Genomic DNA, 20,961 nt, shown 5'->3' with positions numbered 1-20,961 from the left:
ACCCGGCAGAGGGAACAGCCAGTGCGAGGGCCCTGAGACAGGCAAGCCTGGGGTGTGGGACAGATGGAAAGGCTGGGACTGTGGGTGGAGCCAAGTGGACGAGGGAGGTGAGGTCAGCGAAGACGCAGGGACCCGCTTGGCAGTCCGTGTGGGCGGGGAGGAGTTTGGGTCTCATCCTGGGTGTGACAGGGCCAGAGGGTCCTGTAGGGAGTTGAGCAGGGGGATGGGGCCTGATGGGACTTTACAGTGACAGAATTTGTGAGGCCCAGTGCCCAGTGAAAACTCAGGGGCCATGGTTCAAAAATGTAAAATTTCAAGACAGATTTTTTTTTTTTTTGAGGAAGATTAGCCCTGAGCTAACATCTGCCACCAATCCTCCTCTTTTTGCTGAGGAAGACTGGCTCTGAGCTAACATCCATGCCCATCTTCCTCTACTTTATATGTGGGATGCCCACCACAGCATGGTGTGCCAAGCGGTGCCATGTCTGCACCCGGGATCCGAACTGGCGAACCCCTGGCCACCGAAGCAGAACGTGCGAACTTAACCGCTGTACCACTGGGCCGGCCCCAAGACAGAATTTTTTAAAAAAGAGACGGGAAGGGAGGCCAGTGGGGATGAAGAGTGGGGTCGGGTCCTGGGAGGGTTTTGGAGGAAGGCACCCCAGCAGTCATGTGGCCAGGCTGTGGGGCACGTGCACCTCAGCGCGGAGCTCTGAGGGGCTGGGATGGTCCCATGTGGCAGATGTGGACTCTGAGGCCCAGGATCACACGGTGGGTCGAGGAGGGGCAGGACAGGATTTGAATCCGGCTCCCTTTGAGTCAAGATTCCACGGAGCTGCCGCCCCACCGCAGCGCTGGTCGCCCTCCTTCCCGAGACGGAGCTGGGGGCATCAGGCACAGAAGTGAGCTTCCTCTCGTAGAGGCAGAGGGCACTCAGCCTCGGCCTCACTGGCCTTGCCTTTCCTCACAAGGAGCCCAGGAGGTGTGGGTGTTCTCATTGCCCTTCCGCAGATGTGGAAACTGAGGCAGGGCAGAGCTGATCTGGGCCCTGGCCCCCTGGACTTGTCTGCTCTCACTGCCTTCTCTTCTCCGAAGGGAGCAGGGCAAGTGATTTGGGTCTGGGAGGGCCACTGGGTGGGGGCGGGCAGGAAGCTGCAAGCCCAGGGCACAGGGGTCTCTGGGGGATTTATTCCCCGTGGGCCTTGGTGGGTTCCGTAGGGACATGAGCGAGAAGCCTGCCTGGGGCTGGCTCGGTCAACACGTGTCCAGGGACTGGCAGCGCGTTCCTGTCTGTGAATGGGAAGAAGCTGAGTTCTCCTCCTTCCTCTCATCGGAACTCTGTTAATAATTAATAATCTATCCAATTAGTCATTACAGGCTTCGCCGCCCTCCCGCTGCCTTGCCCCACCCTGGCTGGACCCTGGCCTCTCCTCTCTTCTTCCTTCTCCCTCCTGGCACCTGCACCTGCCCTGCCCCTCCCCGCCTGCCTCTCCCTGCAGAGGACGGCCTTGTGCCCTGGGAAGTCCTGCCACCGGGCATCCTCTCAACTGTCCTCTCACTCGCACCTTTGGCAGCCCTACCAGGTGGGGGTTACCCCGTCTGACAGATGGGGACACTGAGGCACACAGTGCGGTGGGACCTGCCCCGGGGTGTGCCGCTCATGTGCTCACTGGATGTTTGCTGCAGTGATGTTCAGGGCGTGTCTGAGCAGGACTGGCGCTCGCAGCCCACAGGGCAAGCAGACAGGCTGACAGGACATCTCTCTCCAGCTGCTGGGGGCTCCTAAGCAGGCTGGGGTGAGGGCCGCCCCCAGGGGAGGGAAGGGCCAAGGTGGGGTGTGAAGGAGGGGGAAGGATTCCCTGGGGTGGGACAGCACGTTTACAGGCCCTTAGGGGGCCGGCCGGGTCGCGTAGTAAGTTCGTGAGCTCAGCTTTGGTGGCCCCGGGTTTGCAGGCTCGGGTGCTGGGGGGCAGACCCAGCACCGCTCATTAACCGCGCTGTGGTAACATCCCATATGCAAAATAGAGGAAGATGAGCACAGACATTAGCTCAGGGCCAATCTTCCTCACAAAAAAAATAAAAGATAAAGGCCCCTAATGCATTCTGTCCGTCCCTCGTCACCCATTGTCGTCACCCCCCCCCTGCCCGCAGCGTGAAAGCTCCGGCTCCCACCCCCGTCCTCTCCCGGGGTCTTCACCTCCTAGGAGGAGCCTGGAGAGGCTCTGTGTCCGCACAGGGAATGGACGCCTTGCCAATGGTGGCCTTGGGCATGGAGCCAGGCAGTAGAATAGCTGTTTGAGGGTCTCCTCTGGGTCCCCCAGCTTCTCATCCATGGCCGGCTACTCAGAGTCCAGCCCCTGTTCCCACTCCCAGAGAGACCTTCACCTCACCTGCTCCCCCCTCCAGGGCTGCTGAGCGCTGGGCAGACTTATGGGTGGATGGCACTGGTTCTCTGAGTTCAGGCCTGGGCTCCCCGGCCCCCGCCCCCCTTTGAGACCCTGGGTCCCACTGACAGAGAGAGTGTACATAGGGCCCTTCCTTGTGTACCGTGCTCCTCCGTTTCCCGTCCCTGTCCCACTGCACATGTCCAGCAGCCCCTTGGGGGTCAGGGCAGAGTTCACAGTGACCTTCTGTCCAGAGAGGGAGCAGGGCGAGGCCCCAGGGGAAGCTGGGCACGTGGTTTACGGAGCATGGGCACTGACGGCCCCTGGCCTGTGAGATGGAAGTCGTAGGTGCTCCCACCTCCAGGCACCTGGCACCGAGGGTGGCTCCAGCAGGATGGGGCCACCCTACCGCTGCCTGGTTACCCATCTGTACCTTGCGCAAACGAGGAGACTGAGGCCAGAAAGACAGGTGACCCAACTGGGAAGAGGTGGAGCCGGGAAGGCAGCCCAGGTGAAGGGCAGAGCTGGCACCAGGCCAGGCCCAGGTCGGCTTCCCACATAGCCACCTAACTGCCACCTGGCTTGGCCAGGGGGCGGGGACAGCCTTCGGGGGGAAACAGCTGCCTTCAAGCCATAAAGGCCAGGCACGTCAGGGAGCACGTCGCAGGAGCTGGGCGGGACACTGTGGCTCACCTGTGGCCAGCCAGCTTGGGGCCCAAGGCAGGTACTGGGGCAGGTGAGGGGACGGTGGGCCTGGAGGGGCCCAGGCGGAGACGGAGGCCCCCACACTGCTGCCACTTCCAGGGCGAGCGGGGCTGGTCACTCGGGCCCCTGCACCTGTTCCCTCGTCTGTACTAGCGATGGGGGCCGTGTGAGGATAGAATTAGAGAAGGAGGCTAGAGCACGTCGAGCCCCCTCCGGGCGGGCGACCTGGGACAGGCCTCAGACGCGCCCCCTGTGTGGTCACAGGCCAACGAGGGGCAGCTGTGGGCGCAGGGGCTTGGGCGTCCCCAGGCCACCTGGCCAGAGTCAGGCAAACAGAAACCCCTAGGGTGGTGAATGCAGGCCGTGTGGGACCTCCCCTCCCTCGGCTCTGATTCCAGGCCTGCAGGCCTGGGGGGCAAATAATGGGAGGAGGGGGTGGACATGGAGGAGGAGGAGGGGGTGGCTGAGGACGGCAGTGCACAGGGGCAGGGGTGCAGCCCTGGGCAAGAGCCAGGTTCCCTGAGGGCCTTTGGGCCCCCGGAGCCTCCAGAGGCTTCCCGACATTTCAGAGCACCAGACCCCTTTCCGGCTCCTAGCGATCCGACATGGGGCCCTGTCCCGGGTGATCTGTGCCTGTGGGAGTCAGATGTGGGCGTGGCAAGGGGCTGGGCCCCCTGGGCTTTGTGAAACAGGGTTGTAAATCGCTGCAGCCCTTCCTTGCAGACACCACCGTGGGGGGCTCACCTGGTACAGGTGGAGGGGCCTCGGGGGTTGGGTGGAGGGGAGCAGGTACGGGTGCAGCTCTGCTGGGCACTGGCGCTCGGTCCCCTGCCAGAGCCTAGGAGGTCCATGACTCCTGCTGGGGGCCAGGGCCAAGGTGACAGGGGCCCTTGCCCTGGGCAAGGCTGAAGGCAGCAGCCTAGACTTTTCCCCCGAAATCCCGAGTGAGGCCCCCACAGGTGGGACGTGAGTGCTGCTGCCAGCTGAGCCTCAGGCAGCCCCTCAGCCCATCCCCTCACCGTGCAGTTGCTAAGAGGAGAGGTGGAGTGAGGCCAGTGCACAGCCTGGCCCCTGGGCACTCGGTCAGTGCCCGCTGCCTGAAGAAGGCGACGATGGAGGCGCCATCTCCTGGGAGGAATGTCCTGGGCCCCTTGCTCCCCAGACCTGCCCAGCCCTGCCCAGCTAGAGGATTTAGCTGCATCAGGCTTGTGACCTAAGAGCGTGGTGAGCGAGATGGGGTGCCCAGGCTTCTGCCTCAGCACCCCTGAGGCACAGGGAGCGGCCTCACCACCTCCGAGAGGCCCCTTGTGCCCTTGGCCTGGGATGCTGGCCCCGTCCTGCACCGCGGCTCCTTCTCGACCTTGGGTCTCAGCTGCAATGTCCTCAGGAGGCCCTTCCTGACACCTGGCATCCTCTGTTGGCCAGTTTTCTCATTTGTCCTCGTGCCCTGCTGGACTGGGCTCTGTGAGGATCTCGTCTACCCATTTGCTCCCAGCTGCCCCCAGCTCCAAGGCCTGTGCCCATCTCCCCTCGCCACTCACCCCAGGGCAGGGCAGAAGCACCAGCCACCCGACCACAGGCCTCCTGTCCCCCCAGGACCCTCTCATGGCCCCCAGTGCCTTCTCTCCACCCTGGCCCAGCCCCACGGCCCCATGGTGGGTAGTCACACCTCTCAACTCTGCGCTGGGCGTCCACGACTTGTGTCCTGGAAGGGGACAGGCCATACCTCGGTGCCTGAAGTGCCCCCATAGAGCTCCTCCCCCTGGGTCGTCCCAGATGTTTGCTGAATGTGTGGGCTCTGGGCTCTGGGAGCTCAGGGCCACCCTGACCTGGAGAATCCTAGTGTGGGGGATGGACAAGGCAGGGGACAAGGCCAGTCACCGTGAGTTTTGCTGTGACAGGGCAGAAGCTGGGGTTGGGGAAGATGTGACCCCTGGCTTGGTGGCCCCCAGTCAGGCTTGGGTGGGGGGATTAGAAGAAATGTCGAAGGCCCAGAGGCCAGCAGCCGCCTGCTCCTCCCACCTGCTGCCCCTGCTGCCCTTGCACCCCACTGGGCCATCTTCACATCCCCTCTCTGGGCCACTAAGGGGACTCAGGCAAGAGCCCCACTCCTGCCATGGCTGTCCCCTCAGGACCAGTCTGCGCCTCTCCATTCCAGGCTGTGTGTGCGAGGCAGTCAGAGCCCTCAGGGCCCTTCTGAACAGACATTCTGCCACTGCCCTGGGTGGAGTACCCATTGTCCTGTCATCTGCCCTTCGAGGATCACTCGATTCCTTCCCTGCGTGGCCGGGCCTGGGGGTGGAGACTTGAGATGGAGGAGACCCATCCCAGTGCCCCAGGCACCTCTGACCTGGGAGTCAGAGCCCTGGGTTCTGCCTGCTGTGTGACCGTGGCCAAGTCGCTGCCCTTTTCTGGGCCTCAGTGCTCTCTTCCGTGGAGTGAGGGCTGGATTCACACAGGGCTTTCAGACTTTCTTAGTATGGAAGTTTTTTTGCAAACAAAATCTTACAAGGAACTCCAATGTGTAAAGTTGAAAAGCTGAGAGAGCATCTTAGCATCTTCTTGACTGTTTTTTAGGGGGAATGGTCCTGGGCTTTGTCTGTTTCTTCTCCTCCCGACTCCGCCTTGTCCTCTGGTCCCAGGGGCGCCAGGGGGTTCCAAGGAACCTGGTTTGGGAACACCTTTGCCTTGGCCTCATGGTGCCCTTTTTGTGGGACGTTTGTGCGTCTCTGCGTTTAACCTCCTCCCCAAAGGCAGCCCCCAGGAGTCCCCGCTCCCCCCTCAGATGCCTCCGCCTCCCTCCTCCTGTGCCAGACGTTTACCACACGTTATTTCACACCACCCACCTGGTGCTCACTGCCAGGCGCTCTTCCGGGCCCTTACGTACATGACCCCCACAGCCCTGTGACGTGGTCCCACCGCATCCCCACTTACTGATGAGGAACCTGAGGCCCAGGGAAGCGGAGACCCCTGGCGGTTTGGCTGCAGGCTCTGAATACTGCCCCAGGCTGCTGCTGTGCAGAGGGAGGCCAGCCCGACGGCTCCAGGCTTGCCTCTCCTCTGGGGCCTGGTCCCTGGCATCTCCCGGCCTGGCTGCTGACCACCTGCCCCTGCTTCTCCTCCACCGCTCAGCTTGGCCCCCTCCTCGCCCAGGTCCCGCCCTCAGCCTCCCCTCCCATGGGACTGCCCGCGACCACGCTCCAGCCTGCCCTCTTGCCGGCCTCCTGCAGCAAACCGCGTGGGACACGGGCTGCCTCTCTCTCCCAGCACTGCCGCTGGGCCCCCATGATGAGTGGCCCCGGTCAGCTCGGCCCTCTGCCTCCTTCCGCATCCAGCCCTACCACTCCCGCAGTAGAAGTTGGCTCTCTGCCTCCTTTCTCCCTTGTCCGGTCTATACCTGCGCCGTCCAGGTCCTTAGCCACCAGCACATGTGGCTATTAAACCTAAAATTAAAATGAAATTAAGTTACAAATTAGTTCCTCAGTCTCCCCAGTCAATCTCGAGTGCTCAAGAGCCACGTATGCGGGCTGGTGGTTCGGACCGTGCAGGCCTAGAGGGCTCCACCGGCACAGAGCGTGCTGTTGGATGGCTCTGGAAGCTAACAGTTGGGTCACCCCCAGGCACAGGCTACTGGGGTCTCCACTCAGCGCCTTCAGTGGCCGGAGGCTCAGGCCAGCCTCCCCTGTGCCCTGCCCCACCCTCTTTAAGTGGAGGCCGAGTGGGTCTCAGGCCCTGGAGATCAGTAGGTTGCACAGGTGAGCAGAGGAATGTTCTCCAAGTTGCTTCACTCTCTGAGCCTCAGTTTCCTCATCTATAAAATGGGGATAATAATTTCCACCTCCGAGGGTGGTTCTGAGGGTCAAGTCTGCATAAACCCCCAGCCGACAGCTGGCACATGTTTACGCATGTGACAACAGTCATGTGAACGTGAATAAGGCAAGGTGGGGCAGGTCTCCGGAGGCTGGGGTCACAACGGCCCTGAGTGCTGGACAGTGGGAACCACTGCAGGCTATGAGCTCAGCCACCCCATTAGCTGGTACCCGAGGGTGACTCATCTGTTTAGCCTGCAGTGATGTCCAATAGAACATTCTGGGATGGTGGAAATGTTCTATGTCTTCACTGCCCATGGGCCTCTGGGGACCGGAAGCTGACATTCTGGGTGGGCCAATGACCAGTGCGGAAAGGGGAAGAGGCCCCAGGAAGCTGAGGGTGGGTCCCAATCTTGGGAACCAACTTTCCCAGACACGTGCCAGCTGCTCTGTGGGGAAGTTCTCAGGCGGCTGGCAGGGGCCTGGGATCAGGTGGAGTGAGGGGGCCAGGTTTGGAGGAAGGGGAGAGGGCCAGGCCACAGGGGCTGGTTGTGGAGTGGGGAGGGACAGGGTTCTCCATGGAAAGGGCTTCTGGGCATGGGTCTTGGCCTGAGCCTTTAGCCAGGTCCCCACCCCAGAGCTGAGCCAGCAGAGAGAGTGGGGGGCAGACCCTCATGCCCAGGGAAGGTGGGTATTCCGGTGGCGTTGGTGCCCCATCTGGCTGGTCCAAGAACTGGCTCCACTGGAGCCCTGCCTCTCCCCTCTGGGCCTTGGTGTCCTTATCTGGGGATGAGAGCAGTAGCCACTGTCCCACCTGCTCCCTCATGAACGGGGTCTGCCAGGACTCTGGTCACCTGGGACAGATGGGGTCCTTGGCCAGGGCTGGCCCCTCAAGCCGACTCCTTCCCTCTGGGGAGTGCTAGGGGAGCAGAATTCCTGGGGCCTGGGGGTCATGGGACACAAGACCCTCTTTGGCTGGGCTGTTCATGGAGCAGGACCCCCAAATCTGAAGCCCCTCTGGGCCCCCGGTCCACCTCTCAGCAGGTGCAGGGCGCCCGGGGAGTCTCGGTTTCCATCTGTTTCACTCCCACAAGGCCTGTGTGGCTGAGCAAGTAGCTTAACCTCTTGCAGCCTCCATTTTCTCACCTACAAAACGGAGACACACATACCTGCCTCCAGGCTTCCCCGTGAATCAACCCCTAATGTCTGCTCAGCCCTCGCAGAGACCGTGCCTGGCCCACAGCGTCTTGGTAAATGTTCACCCACAGCCTAGATGATGCGTTGGCTGTAGAGTGAGGCGTGCGTGTAGGCTTGACCCTTGTGGAGCCCTGCCTGATGGATACAAACGGAAGGAACGAATAAAATGAGGAGAGGTGAAGAAATAAACACAGTATGAGTTGTTCCCCGCATCTTGCCGGAACTCTGGAATCGGTCATGTTCTGTAGCCACCTCCTCTGCCCGTCTCTCCACGTGGGATTGTGGAACCTTACATTGGAAGGACCCTTATTTAGTGCCAGAGTCAGCGGGAGGTGGTTGCTGACTTCTAATCCTTGAGATGCTGACTTGCTCTGCTTAACCCAAAGGAAGGATGCGGAAACTCAGGGAGGCTGATTAGGGCCAACAGAAGGAAGAATTCCTAGCAGCCCAAAGGGCTTGGAATCGGTGCCACTAAGAAGTGGACAAGCAGAGCCAGATGGGCACTTGGCAGGGGCACTGGTCTGGGGTGAAGTCACCCTCCAGGGGGCTCCAGATTCTTTGGGTTCTGGCCTCGGGTCCTGAAATCTCAATGAGTCACAGAAATGCCCTGTAGGGTGGTGGGTGCCAGTGGTAAGCAGCCCCCCGTTGGCCCAGGCCTTTAACGAAGCCGGTCAGGAGCAAAGCCTGGCATGTTCAGTGGGGTCATCTGTGTTTGGTCGTCTGGAAGGAAACCCAGTGGGAGGAAGGAAACAGGCGTTTTCAGATCATCTACCACGTGCCAGGCTCCAGGCAGGATTCTTTGACACCACAGCTCGTCCAGGTCTCCCACAGAACTGCAAGGGAGAGGATGACATCTTCCTCCCACATCTGAGAAGACTGAGGCCCAGAGAGGCCAAGTAACTTGCCTGAGGGCACACAGCTAGTAAGTCACAGGACTGGGATTCACACCAAATCCTCCCAACTTCCAGTGACAATGGAGGCCAGTACTACTGAGCATCTGCTGTGTGCTTGGGCACGGCCACTAGTCCCTTCCATGGAGTAACTCGTTTGAGTCTCACAACAGCCTCATGAGATAGAGACTGTTATCCCTCCATTTTACAGAGAGGGGAACTGAGGCACGGAGAGGTAGAGTCTCTTGCCAAGGTCAGAAGCAGTGTTCAGATCCAACATCATAACCACTGGCCTGCCCTGGGTCTCAGGAGCTTCATGCAAACTCCATGCAGAGTTTGCTGCACAGATGCATCTCCTGCCTTCCTGAGGGAGGCGGGCAGAGCCCTGGGGTTGGGTGGGGCAGGCCTGGACTGGGGTGGAGCACAGGGAGGAGGGCTTCGGCTCACGGTCAAGATGCCCTTTCAAGCAGATGCGCTAACTCCTCGAGAGGTGGTAGGGTCCATCCCCAGAGGTGCTCCGGACGAGGGGTTGAGGATGGGTGGATTCCTGCCCAGGAGTGGAGACTGAGGGTGGGCTCCAAGGTGTCCCCCCGTGGATGTCTCAAAAGTGCCCTAGGCACCTACTTTGTGTCGGACACAGACCACAGCTGGCCCCTTCTCCCAGTTAGAGGAGTTGCGTGTCCCATGGCTGTCCCAGAGCTGAGACGTCAGGAATCAGGAGTCATGAGGCAGGTGGGGAAGGGAGGCCAGAGGGTGTCAGATGAGGGAAGTGGCAGTTAGGATATGAGTCACTGAACCACAGAGGAGGCTGGCAAGGGCCAGGGTGAGGCCGGCTGTGGGCACCCCCAGGCCAAGCTAGGACCCTGGTCAGCGCAGGGGAGCTCAGGACCACGGAGAGCTCCACGGGAGGCTCCTGTCAGGCTGGTGACAGCTGTCAGGGTGTGTCTGCACCCAGGAGGCTGCTGCCCGCCTGGCCCACCCCGAGGTCACAGCCTGCCATCTCCAGGAAGCACCTGTCTTCTCTCTGGCCAGGAGCCCCCACTGGACTCAGCCTGAGCCCGCCCCTGAGCTCGTGGCTGGGCCATGGGGTTTGGGCTCATCTGCTTCCTTCTCTCACCCCATCAGCCTTCCAAGGAGAGCCTAAGGAAAAAGGGCAAGAGCAGGAGCAGAGAGAAGTGGGAAGAGGGAGGGAAGGAGGAAAATCTGCCCAGCCGGGACCTTCTGGGGCATGGCCACGGCTGCAAGTCAGCACAGGGAGGAGGCTCTGGGTGGGCTTGTGCTGCCACCATCCTGGGTCAGGGGCAGCCTCAGCCTCCTGCAGCCATGATTATCTGGCTCCCAGGAAGCACTCAGCCCATCCGCTACTGACTTCATGCAGGAGACCCCGGCCCCGGGGGCTGGTGGCAATTCACGGAGCATGGGGGGCGGGGGTCCTTCTAGAGAGGCTTCCTGAGGGCCTTGCCATTCTTCCCTCCTCCCCTGGAGCCCCAGGAAGCGGGGTGCTGTTTCCCAGCCCACGCCCCGGGAGGCTCAGGGTCTGCCCGGGCTCACTTGCTGAGCCCCTACTCTGCTCCTTGCTGCTCTGAGACAGGACAGCACCCACCGGGGCCCAGGCCCTGCCAGGGGCTCCCCTCCGAGCCTTTGCTCATGCTGTGCCCCCGCCTGAAGGCTCTCTCTCCTCTCTGCCAGGCTGGGGAAGAGTAATAGCCATAAGAAGAGCGAAAGCTTATTGGGCGCTGACTATGTGCTGGAAACTTTAGGTGGGTTATTATTGGATCCTCAGTTTGTAGATGAGAAAAAAGAGGAAGGTGGTTAATCTGCCGAAGGCCGTGCAGGCAGGAAACAGCAGAGCCAGGATTTGAACTGGGCAGTCTGGTGCTGCAGTCATGCACATGGAAGCGATGGTGAGCATGGTCAGCAGGCCCAGGGCTGTGCAGGGCACTCTTGTTGAGCACCTGCTGTGTACAGCTCCCTGCCCCTGGGGGCTCGTGGTCCAGCTAGGGAGACAGATGTTGGGGGAGAAGAGCCCAGCATGGCGAGCCTTGGGAAAGGGACAGGGCTGTGGGTTGGCCTCTCTGATTGTGTGTCCCTTTTGAACTGGGCAGGACAGGAATGGTTATGTCCATTTTCTAGATGGAGGAGTTGAGGCTTGGAGAGGCCAAGTGAGCATGAGGCTCAGGTTCACAGTGGCCATATGAACCCAGATGACGGTTCAGTGCTCCCTGTGGGGAGTCAGGAAGAGGGTTGGGAGGGCGCAGTCCAGGTTCAGGCCTGGGGCAGAAGGAGGCCAGCTCTGGCGCAAAGCAGGCACCCAAGACATACTCCGTGAATTTTATTGACCTGAGTGAAGGCCTTCGTGTGGCCTCTGAGCTGCCGGAGAATCAGCCTCAGCAGGAGAGAGACGGGACGGGTCTGTCCTCAGAGGGCAACGGCCCAGCCCCTGGGAGACCCCCAGTCCTTCCTCAGCTAAGCTTGCTTCTCTAGGCAGGTCCTGACCACCATGCCCCGCCCCGGGTCCCGAGTTGCTGGAGGAGCTCTAGCTGATGTTTCCTGGGAAGCATGGGGTGGGGGTGGGCAGTGGTGGACTGGACAGTGCCCACCCCCAGCTCCCACTCCCAGAGCCTGGGGGGACCTCACATCTGAAGCATTGCTCGCCTTGCCCCCATCCATTCTGTGAAGCTTCTAGATGGAGCATACTGTGGAAGGGACCTGACATTCTGATCCAGAGACCAAGGTTACAGCCAGGCTCTGCTGTTAGCCAGCTGTGTGACCGTGGCCACGCCCTTCACTCAGCCTCAGTGTCTGCTGGGCTCTGCCATTCACTCCCTCCATTCACGAAGGCTGTTGGGTGGGGAGGGGTGGCCTCCGCCCTAGTCAGGGGCTACTCCATCCTTCTGGGTCCTGGAGCCACCGTATTGGACTCCTCGCTCACACTTTGAACTTAAGGCCACCCCAGTCTCCCCTGGACATCACAGCAGCCTCCTCTCGCTCTCCCTGCCCCGCCCTTAAGGCGACAGTCTGTTCAACAGAGCAGCCCGAGTCAGCCTGTTCAGACCAAAGTCAGGTCATGTCCTTGCTCCGCTCAGCGTCCCCCATGGGAGCCACGGTCCCCGCTGTGGCCCCAGGCTCTGCGTGGTCTGGGCCCGCCATCTCCCTCCCGTCTACCCTCCTCCTGACTCCGGCTGTTCCTTCTGCCTGGAACCTTCATCCCCTGCACCCTCCCTTTCTTCAAGTCCCGCTCTTCCCTGTGCGGCCTGCCCTGACCACCCTGCTGGTTACTGAGCCACCCCTCCTGTCCTTTGCATGGCTTCATTTTTCTCCAGAGCATGACTCTGTCTAATGCATGATGTTACCTGACTCACTTATTCTCCGTTTGTTCCGTCTCCTTGCCCTGCTCAGCCCCGTGTGTGCTCCACGAGGGCGGGGGTTCTTGTCCACCTTGTCCCCTGTGCTCCCAGGCCTGGCGCAGTGCCGGCCACATGGCGGGCTCTCAACAGGTGGCTGCTGTGTGAACGGATGACGGGCTGTGGGAGCAGCCTGCGGGGTGTTGTGTGGTCCAAGGCGATCGTGGCTGTTCCACCCCCTGGATGTCTTCACTGGTCACTGGGGACTCTTTGTGGGGCCCCTGTCACCCCGCTTGGGTTGAGCTTGGCAGATGGAAGGGGCCCAACAGCTTTACCATGGGATGAATTTCCACTATTGACCCCACAGAATTGAGCCTGATCCTTGCTAATTGTGTGACACTGAGCATGTTCCATCAGCTCCCTGGCCTCAGTCTCTTCTCCTGTAAAATGGGGCGACAGTGGTACCTGCTTTGTGTTGGAAGAACCCAGTGAGGTTGCTTGTGCAGTGTGCTCAGGACAGTGGCTGGCTTAGAAGCTTCATGGTTACACCTGAGGGTCTCTCAATGAAATATAACGGAGGGAGAAATGCTGCCAGCTGGGCCTAATGTGGTTTCGCAGCTTTAGCCCACAGCCGGCCCACTAGGCAGGGACACGGTCTCAGCTGTAAGGAGGGAGAGAAGCTCTGGCTCAGAAACAGAACAGCTCAAGTCCTGACTCGGCCACCTTCTTACTGTCCTTTGGGGAAAGTCTTGTCACCTTGCTGAGTCTCAATTTCCCCATCTGTAAAAACAGAGCAGTTACATGACCTCCCAGGGTGATTGAGACCCTGGATGCGAATGCTTATTTATTTATTCAGTTTCCTATTTATATGCCTCTCAGTCAAAAGGGTGTATTTGAAGCACTAGTTAAAACACATGAAGATAAGAGAAAAAGGAATTAGGCCAGAAGAATAAGAGTTAAAAAAAAAAAATACAGGCAGCCATGAGCAATGGTGTCCCAGAAAATGTGGTCTGAGAGGTACTGACTTGCTCTGGGCTGACCACCGTGCATTTTTGAGCTTCCTAGCAGCCTGAGTGACAAGGGAAACATGCTCAGTTCCATGATTCTCAGCAGCAAGCCAGGCTGGGGCCTCATCAAGGGGCCTCTGCCTAAAGGCCCCTGTGAGTCAAAGGGAGATTCCAGGCTTTGGTGAGTCTGTGCTCCCAAGGGCACAGCCCGCCAATTGTTACCAGATCCTGAAAGCCAGCCTGGCTGGAGAGCCGTGGGGCAGCTGGGTCAAGGTGACCACGGCAGAGCCACAGGGACCCCATTGCACCAGGCAGGGCGTTCGCTTGCCTCCCTGAGCTGCTCTTACCTGCTAAGGCCTGTGTTCGTTGCTGCCAGAGGATTTGGTCTGAGACGCAGCCGGGCCCTGCCCTGCCCAGCTCATGGGTCAGTCGTCCAACGAGGGCTGGGATTGGGGTGTGCCCCACAGAAGCAGAAGTGGGAGGAAAACAGTCTGCCAGAAGGATCGGGGCTGCCTTGCCAGGTCCTGAAGCCCCTTGTGTGGGTCCCTCTCGAGGCTTCTGCCGTGCTGATCTCAGTCGGCAGTGCTGCCTTCTGCCTGGTCCTAGCCATGGCAAGAACGCCTGTCCACCTGCCTGGATCAGGCCCCACCCCTCGGCCTGTCCACACCCTGCCGGCTGGGTCTCCCTGCCTCGCTTTGTCAGAGCAGGGCTGGAGTCCACTGTGGAGAGAGGAGCCCAGGAGACCCACTTCAGAATGTTGCTGAGGAGCAGCCCTGCCTCCCGCCTTCCCAAAAGCCAGTGGGGACCAGCCCCAGCCCTGCCCTGGGACGGTTGTCATTTAGCAGAGGTCAGGCCCCCACCCCCGATTGTCCTGCCTGCAGTCAGCTGTGCCAGCCACCGCGGGCAGGCTCCAGGAGGGCCAGGTACTTCACCTGGAGGAGGGGAACATCTTGGACCGAGAGCAGTCCCACCCTGGCCAGCGGGATTGGTGACTGACTGTTCCTCGCTCGTGTGCTCAGGACTCCTCACAAAGGTGAGGCTGGGGAGGGCGTGTAGCACAGAAGTCGAGCCGCCTGGAGTCGTGGCCCTGCTTTGTGACTGCCTGCCTGCCCCGCCTGGGTCGAGCACACATTGAGCTGCTGGCTCCAGCCAGAAGTGCTCCCTGGCTGCACAGATTCATCAGATAAACAGCGCGTCAGAATAAAGGGTGGAGATTTAGTTAATAGTCACACGTCCGTTTCAGTTTCCCAGTTGTGACAAATGTGCTGTGGTCGTGTAAGATGTCAAACTAGGGGAGACTGGGTGAGGGGTGGAAGGGGACCCTCTGCTCTATCTTGGTACCTTTTCTGATAAGCTACAAATACTCTAAAATAGTCTACTTAAATTGTGAAAACCGTGTCCCCAGTCCACAGCCATAAACTATCTGATAAGTTAAACCACGCAAGTGAGGGGAGCATGGTTCCATTCCTGACTCACTCAGGAGCAGACAGCGATTCATTCGACACAACCCTGGAATTGTATGTGACCTCTGAAAGGAAGTGGCACATTTATTTCTACTGATGTGAAAATCTCTACCATTGATGGAGGAAAAACTGATTGCACCTAGTGTCCGATAGATAATATTTGTGAAAGCTATTAAACCAAGAACATAAGAGTTGCATATAAACCAGTGATACATCTCAAACGGATCAAATTGTTTCTGCCTGGCCGTCAGTCCAGCACAGGGCGGGGGGAAGGAAGGGGAACTTTTACTTGGTTTTATTCTTCAAATATGTTAGAATTAAGTGTCATCCCTTGAAGCCTGTGAATTTTTTCAGTGAAAAGGTATGAAAAAGATTTGTCAATATGTCTGGAAGGAAGGAAGGACGGACAGACAAGGACAGCACCTGGGCAGGGCAGGGCAGGGGCCCGGTGTCCACAGCCGGCTCCCCGCCTCTCGGGGGCCTGTGAGCCCTCTGGGGCAGCTTCTGCACTGCAGGGTCGAGCTTTTCCCAGGATGCACTTTGTTCCTGGAGCAAAGCCTAGCAATGCAGCTGGTCCGCTCAGGGAGGGCGGGCCAGGTGGGGGAGCAGGCTGCAGAGGGGGATGTGCGGTGGCCTGGTGGTCTCGGGGGAAGGGCTGTGGGAGCAGGGGGGTCCTGAGCCAGGAGGAGAGTTTCCAGGGGTGCTCGGTACAGCAGGCTTGACCGCTGAGGGCTGGAGGTGACTTGATGCAGTGGCATCGGGCGCTGGCCAGGACATTCAAACAGGGTGCCAGCAAAGGCATCCTCAGGCCCCTTCCTAGGAGAAGAGCCCCCGGCTCCGCCCGCCAGGTCTGCAGACCCCTGACCCGTCCACTGTCTCCCTCTTCCCTGCAGGATGAAGATGAGACGCTATAAGCTGTTCCTCATGTTCTGTATGGCCGGCCTGTGCCTCATCTCCTTCCTGCACTTCTTTAAGACCCTGTCCTATGTCACCTTCCCCCGAGAACTGGCCTCCCTCAGCCCGAACCTCGTGTCCAGCTTCTTCTGGAACAATGCCCCCGTCACGCCCCAGGCCAGCCCGGAGCCGGGTAGCCCGGACCTGCTGCGGACCCCACTCTATTCCCACTCGCCCCTGCTCCAGCCGCTGCCGCCAAGCAAGGCCACGGAGGAGCTCCACCGCATGTACTTCGTGCTGCCCGAGGACACCACCGAGTATTTCGTCCGCACCAAAGCCGGGGGCGTCTGCTTCAAACCAGGTACCAAGATGCTGGAGAAGCCCCCCCTGGGGCGGCCAGAGGAGAAGGCGGAGGGGGGCGACGGGGGCTCCTCGGCCCGGGGCCCGGCCCGGCACCTGCTGAGCGCCCGGGAGCGCGCGGGCGGCCGCGGGGGCGCGCGGCGCAAGTGGGTGGAGTGCGTGTGCCTGCCGGGCTGGCACGGGCCGAGCTGCGGCGTGCCCACCGTGGTGCAGCACTCCAACCTGCCCACCAAGGAGCGCCTGGTGCCCCGGGAGGTGCCGCGGCGCGTCATCAACGCCATCAACATCAACCACGAGTTCGACCTGCTGGACGTGCGCTTCCACGAGCTGGGCGACGTGGTGGACGCCTTCGTGGTGTGCGAGTCCAACTTCACGGCCTACGGGGAGCCGCGGCCGCTCAAGTTCCGGGAGATGCTGACCAACGGCACCTTCGAGTACATCCGGCACAAGGTGCTGTACGTCTTCCTGGACCACTTCCCGCTGGGCGGGCGGCAGGACGGCTGGATCGCCGACGACTACCTGCGCACCTTCCTGACGCAGGACGGCGTGTCCCGGCTGCGCAACCTGCGGCCCGACGACGTCTTCATCATCGACGACGCCGACGAGATCCCCGCGCGCGACGGCGTGCTCTTCCTCAAGCTCTACGACGGCTGGACCGAGCCCTTCGCCTTCCACATGCGCAAGTCGCTGTACGGCTTCTTCTGGAAGCAGCCGGGCACCCTGGAGGTGGTGTCGGGCTGCACGGTGGACATGCTGCAGACGGTGTACGGGCTGGACGGCATCCGCCTGCGCCGCCGCCAGTACTACACCATGCCCAACTTCCGGCAGTACGAGAACCGCACCGGCCACATCCTGGTGCAGTGGTCGCTCGGCAGCCCCCTGCACTTCGCCGGCTGGCACTGCTCCTGGTGCTTCACGCCCGAGGGCATCTACTTCAAGCTCGTGTCCGCCCAGAACGGCGACTTCCCCCGCTGGGGAGACTATGAGGACAAGCGGGACCTCAACTACATCCGGGGTCTGATCCGCACCGGGGGCTGGTTTGACGGCACGCAGCAGGAGTACCCCCCCGCCGACCCCAGCGAGCACATGTACGCCCCTAAGTACCTGCTCAAGAACTACGACCAGTTCCGCTACCTGCTGGACAACCCCTACCAGAAGCCCAAGAGCGCGGAGGAGGCTGGGCAGCGCAACAAGGGTCCCGAGGGAAGGCCATCTGCTAGGGGCAAATTGGACACGGTCGAAGGCTAAGGCTGCATGATCTTACACGGCCAGCGGCACGGCGAGGGTGGCGGTGGGCGGCGGCCCCTCCTGTCGTCTTCCTGCCTCCCTCTGTCATCTGGCTGGTTCTTGGGAGGACCAGGAGTGGATGGGTGGGGGCGTCCTCCCTGGTAAGGCCTTATGATTCAGGATCAGGCCTGTGAGCTCACAAAACATCCTTCCTGTCAGGAGAGGGGAGTGTGGTCCTTCGGCCAGCGAGAGTGCTGTGGCTGGAGGTGCCAGCGAGAGTGCATGATGGTTACAGGGTAGCAGGGGAGGGCGGGCGGGGGGAGGGAGCCTGCAGGAGCTCCCCAGGGCAGCCGGGTCAGAGCTGCCGCCCCCACCCGGGAGAAGCCCACCTGTTTGACCTCCTGGGGCTTCAGAACTGCACTGGGCAAGGGGGACTCCAGGAAGTCCTGGGCCTCTGTAGATAGAGGCGTTTGGGTCCAGGAGGAAGAGGGGACCTCAAGGTGGTGGTGGGTGTGTGTGTGGAGAACGGCACTGAGCTGGGAGGAAGCGCTGATGGAGGCTCTGCGGGGTCCTCAGGAGTGTTGGGCCGGAGGGAGCTGAGACCCCCCCCCATTGCCCCACAGGACACCACTGCCCCCATGGCACCTCCCCGGCCCCTCCTGAGCTGACGGGTGTGGGGCTTGGGGAAGCCCAGGAGTCTTCCTTTGGGTTCCAAACCTGGCCTTGACGTTCCTTCTCCCTTTCTCTGTTGCTGTCTTGTGGGCTGCCCACTCAGTCCTTGCCAGGCCTGGAGTCCAGGTCTCGGGGTGGGCTGGGAGCCAGCAGGTCGGACCTAAGGTCAGGGGTGAGGAGTCGGGGGAGACTCTCCACCATCTCAGGGGGAGTCACCCTCGTGCCCTTCCTTGGGGCTGGCGGGGAACCAGAAAGGGGTCACGAGGCTGGCCTAAGAGGGATGTTAAAGCCAGTTATATGTCATCTCATTGCCCTTAGTGTGCCTCCTGGAGGCGGGGGGTGTATTCGTTGAGTAGATTCTAAGCTGCTGTAATTAAGAGACCCCGGAACACAGTGGTTTAAGCAAGATGAGCTTGTTTCCAAGAACTGTCCAGAGGGAGAGGTCCAGGGCTGGTGGGACACACTGCTTCCCTTCATACACACCATCCAATTTGGGATGGAGGGGTTGCTCCAGCTCCCACCATCACATGTGCATCCAAGCCCGGGGAGGCAGAGAAAGGCAAGGGAAGTGCACACCGTTTCCTGTTAAGAGATGGCACAGTCACTTCTGATCGCATCTCACTGGCCAGGACTTAGTCACGTGGCCACAGTAGCTGCAAGGGAAGCTGGGAAAGGTAGTCTTCAGCTGGGCGGCCGTGTACCCAGCCTCAGCCTGGGAGTTCTCTCGTTAAAGGAGGAGGAGAGGAGGGGTGGGGGGTGAGGAGCGTCCCTGGCACAGGGGGAGGGGCGAGAGGGTCGGAATGACTGTTGAAGTCAAAGGATCCTGCTCTTGTGTTCAGAGCTCTCAGAACAACCTGCGCCTGACCCTGCTGCCAGCCCAGGGCTGGGTGCAGGGAGAGCCTGCAGCTGTGGGAAGAGGAGGTGCCCCCCTCCTTGAGGTCCCCTCGGATGTCTGCCCAGAGGTGCCCAGATACAGAGCCTGCCTGTGGAACCGTATGTGTCTGTGCGCGTGTGTGTGTATTTATGGGCATGGGTGCATGCTTGGTGTGTCCTTGTGATGTTTCTGTGTTGGGGTGTCCCTGTACATATAGGCTTGTGTGTGGATTTGGGAGCAGGGCCCAGGCTACCCTTCCTCAGGACCTAGAGCCTGTGGCCACACCTCCTGCAGCTCCCCAAAATGACTGAGGCAGAAAGCCCTTAGGGAGCCTGGAAAGCAAGGCTGATGGGGGGGTCTGTCTGTCTGTCTGTCTGTCTTTCAGTCCAAGGAATGCTGAGAGCTCACTACCTCCCCAGCCCCTCCTGGCCCCAACCACATTCTTTCCACCTTGTCCCCCCAGCTTCCAGCTGGGACTTTCCCTGGGTGTCTTATTGGGGGTTTCCTGAGGAGAGGAGGGTGTCTTCTGTGCCACGGCTCTGTCTGGGGAAGTGCCAGGGGCTGGCATGGTCTGGGGAGCTGGCACCGGAGCAGCCTCTGGTGGGTAGGCATGAAGCAGACTGAGGGGGCTCTACTGCCCCCCCCCTCCTGGGAACCCCTCCCTTGGAGTTACAGCAGCCCCCCTCTCTGGTCCCTCTTGGGGCTGAGAAGTGGCTCAAGAGGTCAGGGTGTCCCTGTGGCTGTGGGTCAGCCCAGGCCAAGGCCTGCTGTTCCCAGCCACGGCTGCTGGCCCTCTGGATGGGCAGTCTTTGGGGACTGAATCGTGCCTGAGCCCCAGCTGGGGCCTCCCTCCTTGACGGCTTCCTCGCCCCCTGCCCCTGGCAACCCCAGCTGTGGTGGGAATGCCCCCTCCCACCTCGGCCTCCGTTTCACCAGCTTAGGGGCCGGGGAAGGAGAGGGGAGGAGCCCAGACCTGCCAGGCCCCGCCTACCCTCCAACCCAGGGCCATGGTGTGGAGAAGACAGCTGTCAGAGGGTGGGGGGCCAGGCATGGGGTTGGGGAGTTTCAAAATGATCACATCATACACTGGGAATTTTGGGGGGTGGGGGAGCCGTGGGCCACTCCCCCAGTATGGAGGGGAGCCAAACAATGTGAACGTCAGCATACCGCTGGCCCTATCGCCATATCCAGATTTCTTTCCTGGGAACCACTGGCCCTGTGACCTCTAGACTCAAGGACCCCCCCCACAGGTCACATTGGTTCCTGGGGCAGGCGTTGGGAGAGCTTTAGGGGCAAAGGTGACAGTTGGGGTGGGGAGATAGGACTTGCCCAAGCAGAATGCAGGGCCCTGGGAAATGTATAATTTAAAGACACGAATAATAATAATAGTATTATTTTTTTTGTAAGGGAAAATCAATATGTACATTCTGAAATCATTTTCTCTGTAAATGGTTGGATTTCATTTCACCCTTAAAGGGATGCCTAAAGGAGAAGATAATATTAATAATAAAAACAGCTACAAAGTCTGGAGGGTGTGCGTGTGGCTGGTTTGGGGGTGCTCCGGGCAGGCAGGGATGCCAAGGCGTGGCTCTGGTCTTGCTAAGACACCTCGCTGCCAACTGTTGGATCAGCGGGGCTTGAGCCTTCCCTAGGACTGGACAGCCAGTGGGAAGGGGGTGTGCAGAGCGCCTGCATCGAGGGAGGCAGTTACCCTGCACACCAAGGGAGCATCCTTCCCTCCCAGGGGGACGGGGGCGCCGGACCGAGGTCCACAGAAGGAAGAAGAGAGCCTGGAGCCAGCGGCACCCACCCTCCCGAGGTGGGCGGGGACCCCTTTGGGGATCTAGGTGAACGCTTTGGTGCCTCTGCAGAGAGGAGAGGGATTCTCCCACAATTGTGCTCTCGGAGCATCGAGACATTGTCAGGGGTCCCAAGGTCACACAGCCGCTTGGTGGCAGGACAAGCCAGACCTGGATTCCCAGCGTGGGTCCTGTTGCCACCCTCTGGGGAGGTGCGGATGGCCTCCAGGATCAGTCATCTCTCTCCCGTGGAGCTGACCTTGCACTTGTGCTGTGATGGTTCCTGGGGCCGTGGGATGTGGGGGCTTCCTGGAGGCTCCCTCTGGGCCCTGTGGA

At 60.5% G+C, this 20,961-nt stretch overlaps 1 protein-coding gene across 5 annotated transcripts in view; it reads left to right on the top strand.

The window, feature by feature from the left end:
- MGAT3 (beta-1,4-mannosyl-glycoprotein 4-beta-N-acetylglucosaminyltransferase) overlaps nucleotides 1–20,373 on the top strand; it is a 33,716-nt gene extending 13,343 nt beyond the window's left edge. For 4 of the 5 annotated variants that reach the window (XM_070506848.1, XM_044779537.2, XM_070506851.1 and 1 more), the window contains exon 2: nucleotides 15,693–20,373. In XM_070506848.1, the coding sequence (XP_070362949.1) occupies nucleotides 15,693–17,301 (1,609 nt within the window). In that variant the 3' untranslated portion in view covers nucleotides 17,302–20,373. Of the gene's footprint in view, nucleotides 1–2,985; nucleotides 3,109–15,692 lie in introns of those variants that run through there. The other variant, XM_070506850.1, reaches the window with a different exon arrangement.
- Nucleotides 20,374–20,961: the final 588 nt, after the last annotated feature.

This window comes from Equus asinus, chromosome 4 (assembly GCF_041296235.1).
Source record: "Equus asinus isolate D_3611 breed Donkey chromosome 4, EquAss-T2T_v2, whole genome shotgun sequence".
NCBI classification, from domain to species: Eukaryota; Metazoa; Chordata; class Mammalia; order Perissodactyla; family Equidae; genus Equus; species Equus asinus.
Note: the sequence above shows the minus strand (reverse complement) of the source record. Positions and strands in the feature narration are given on the sequence as shown.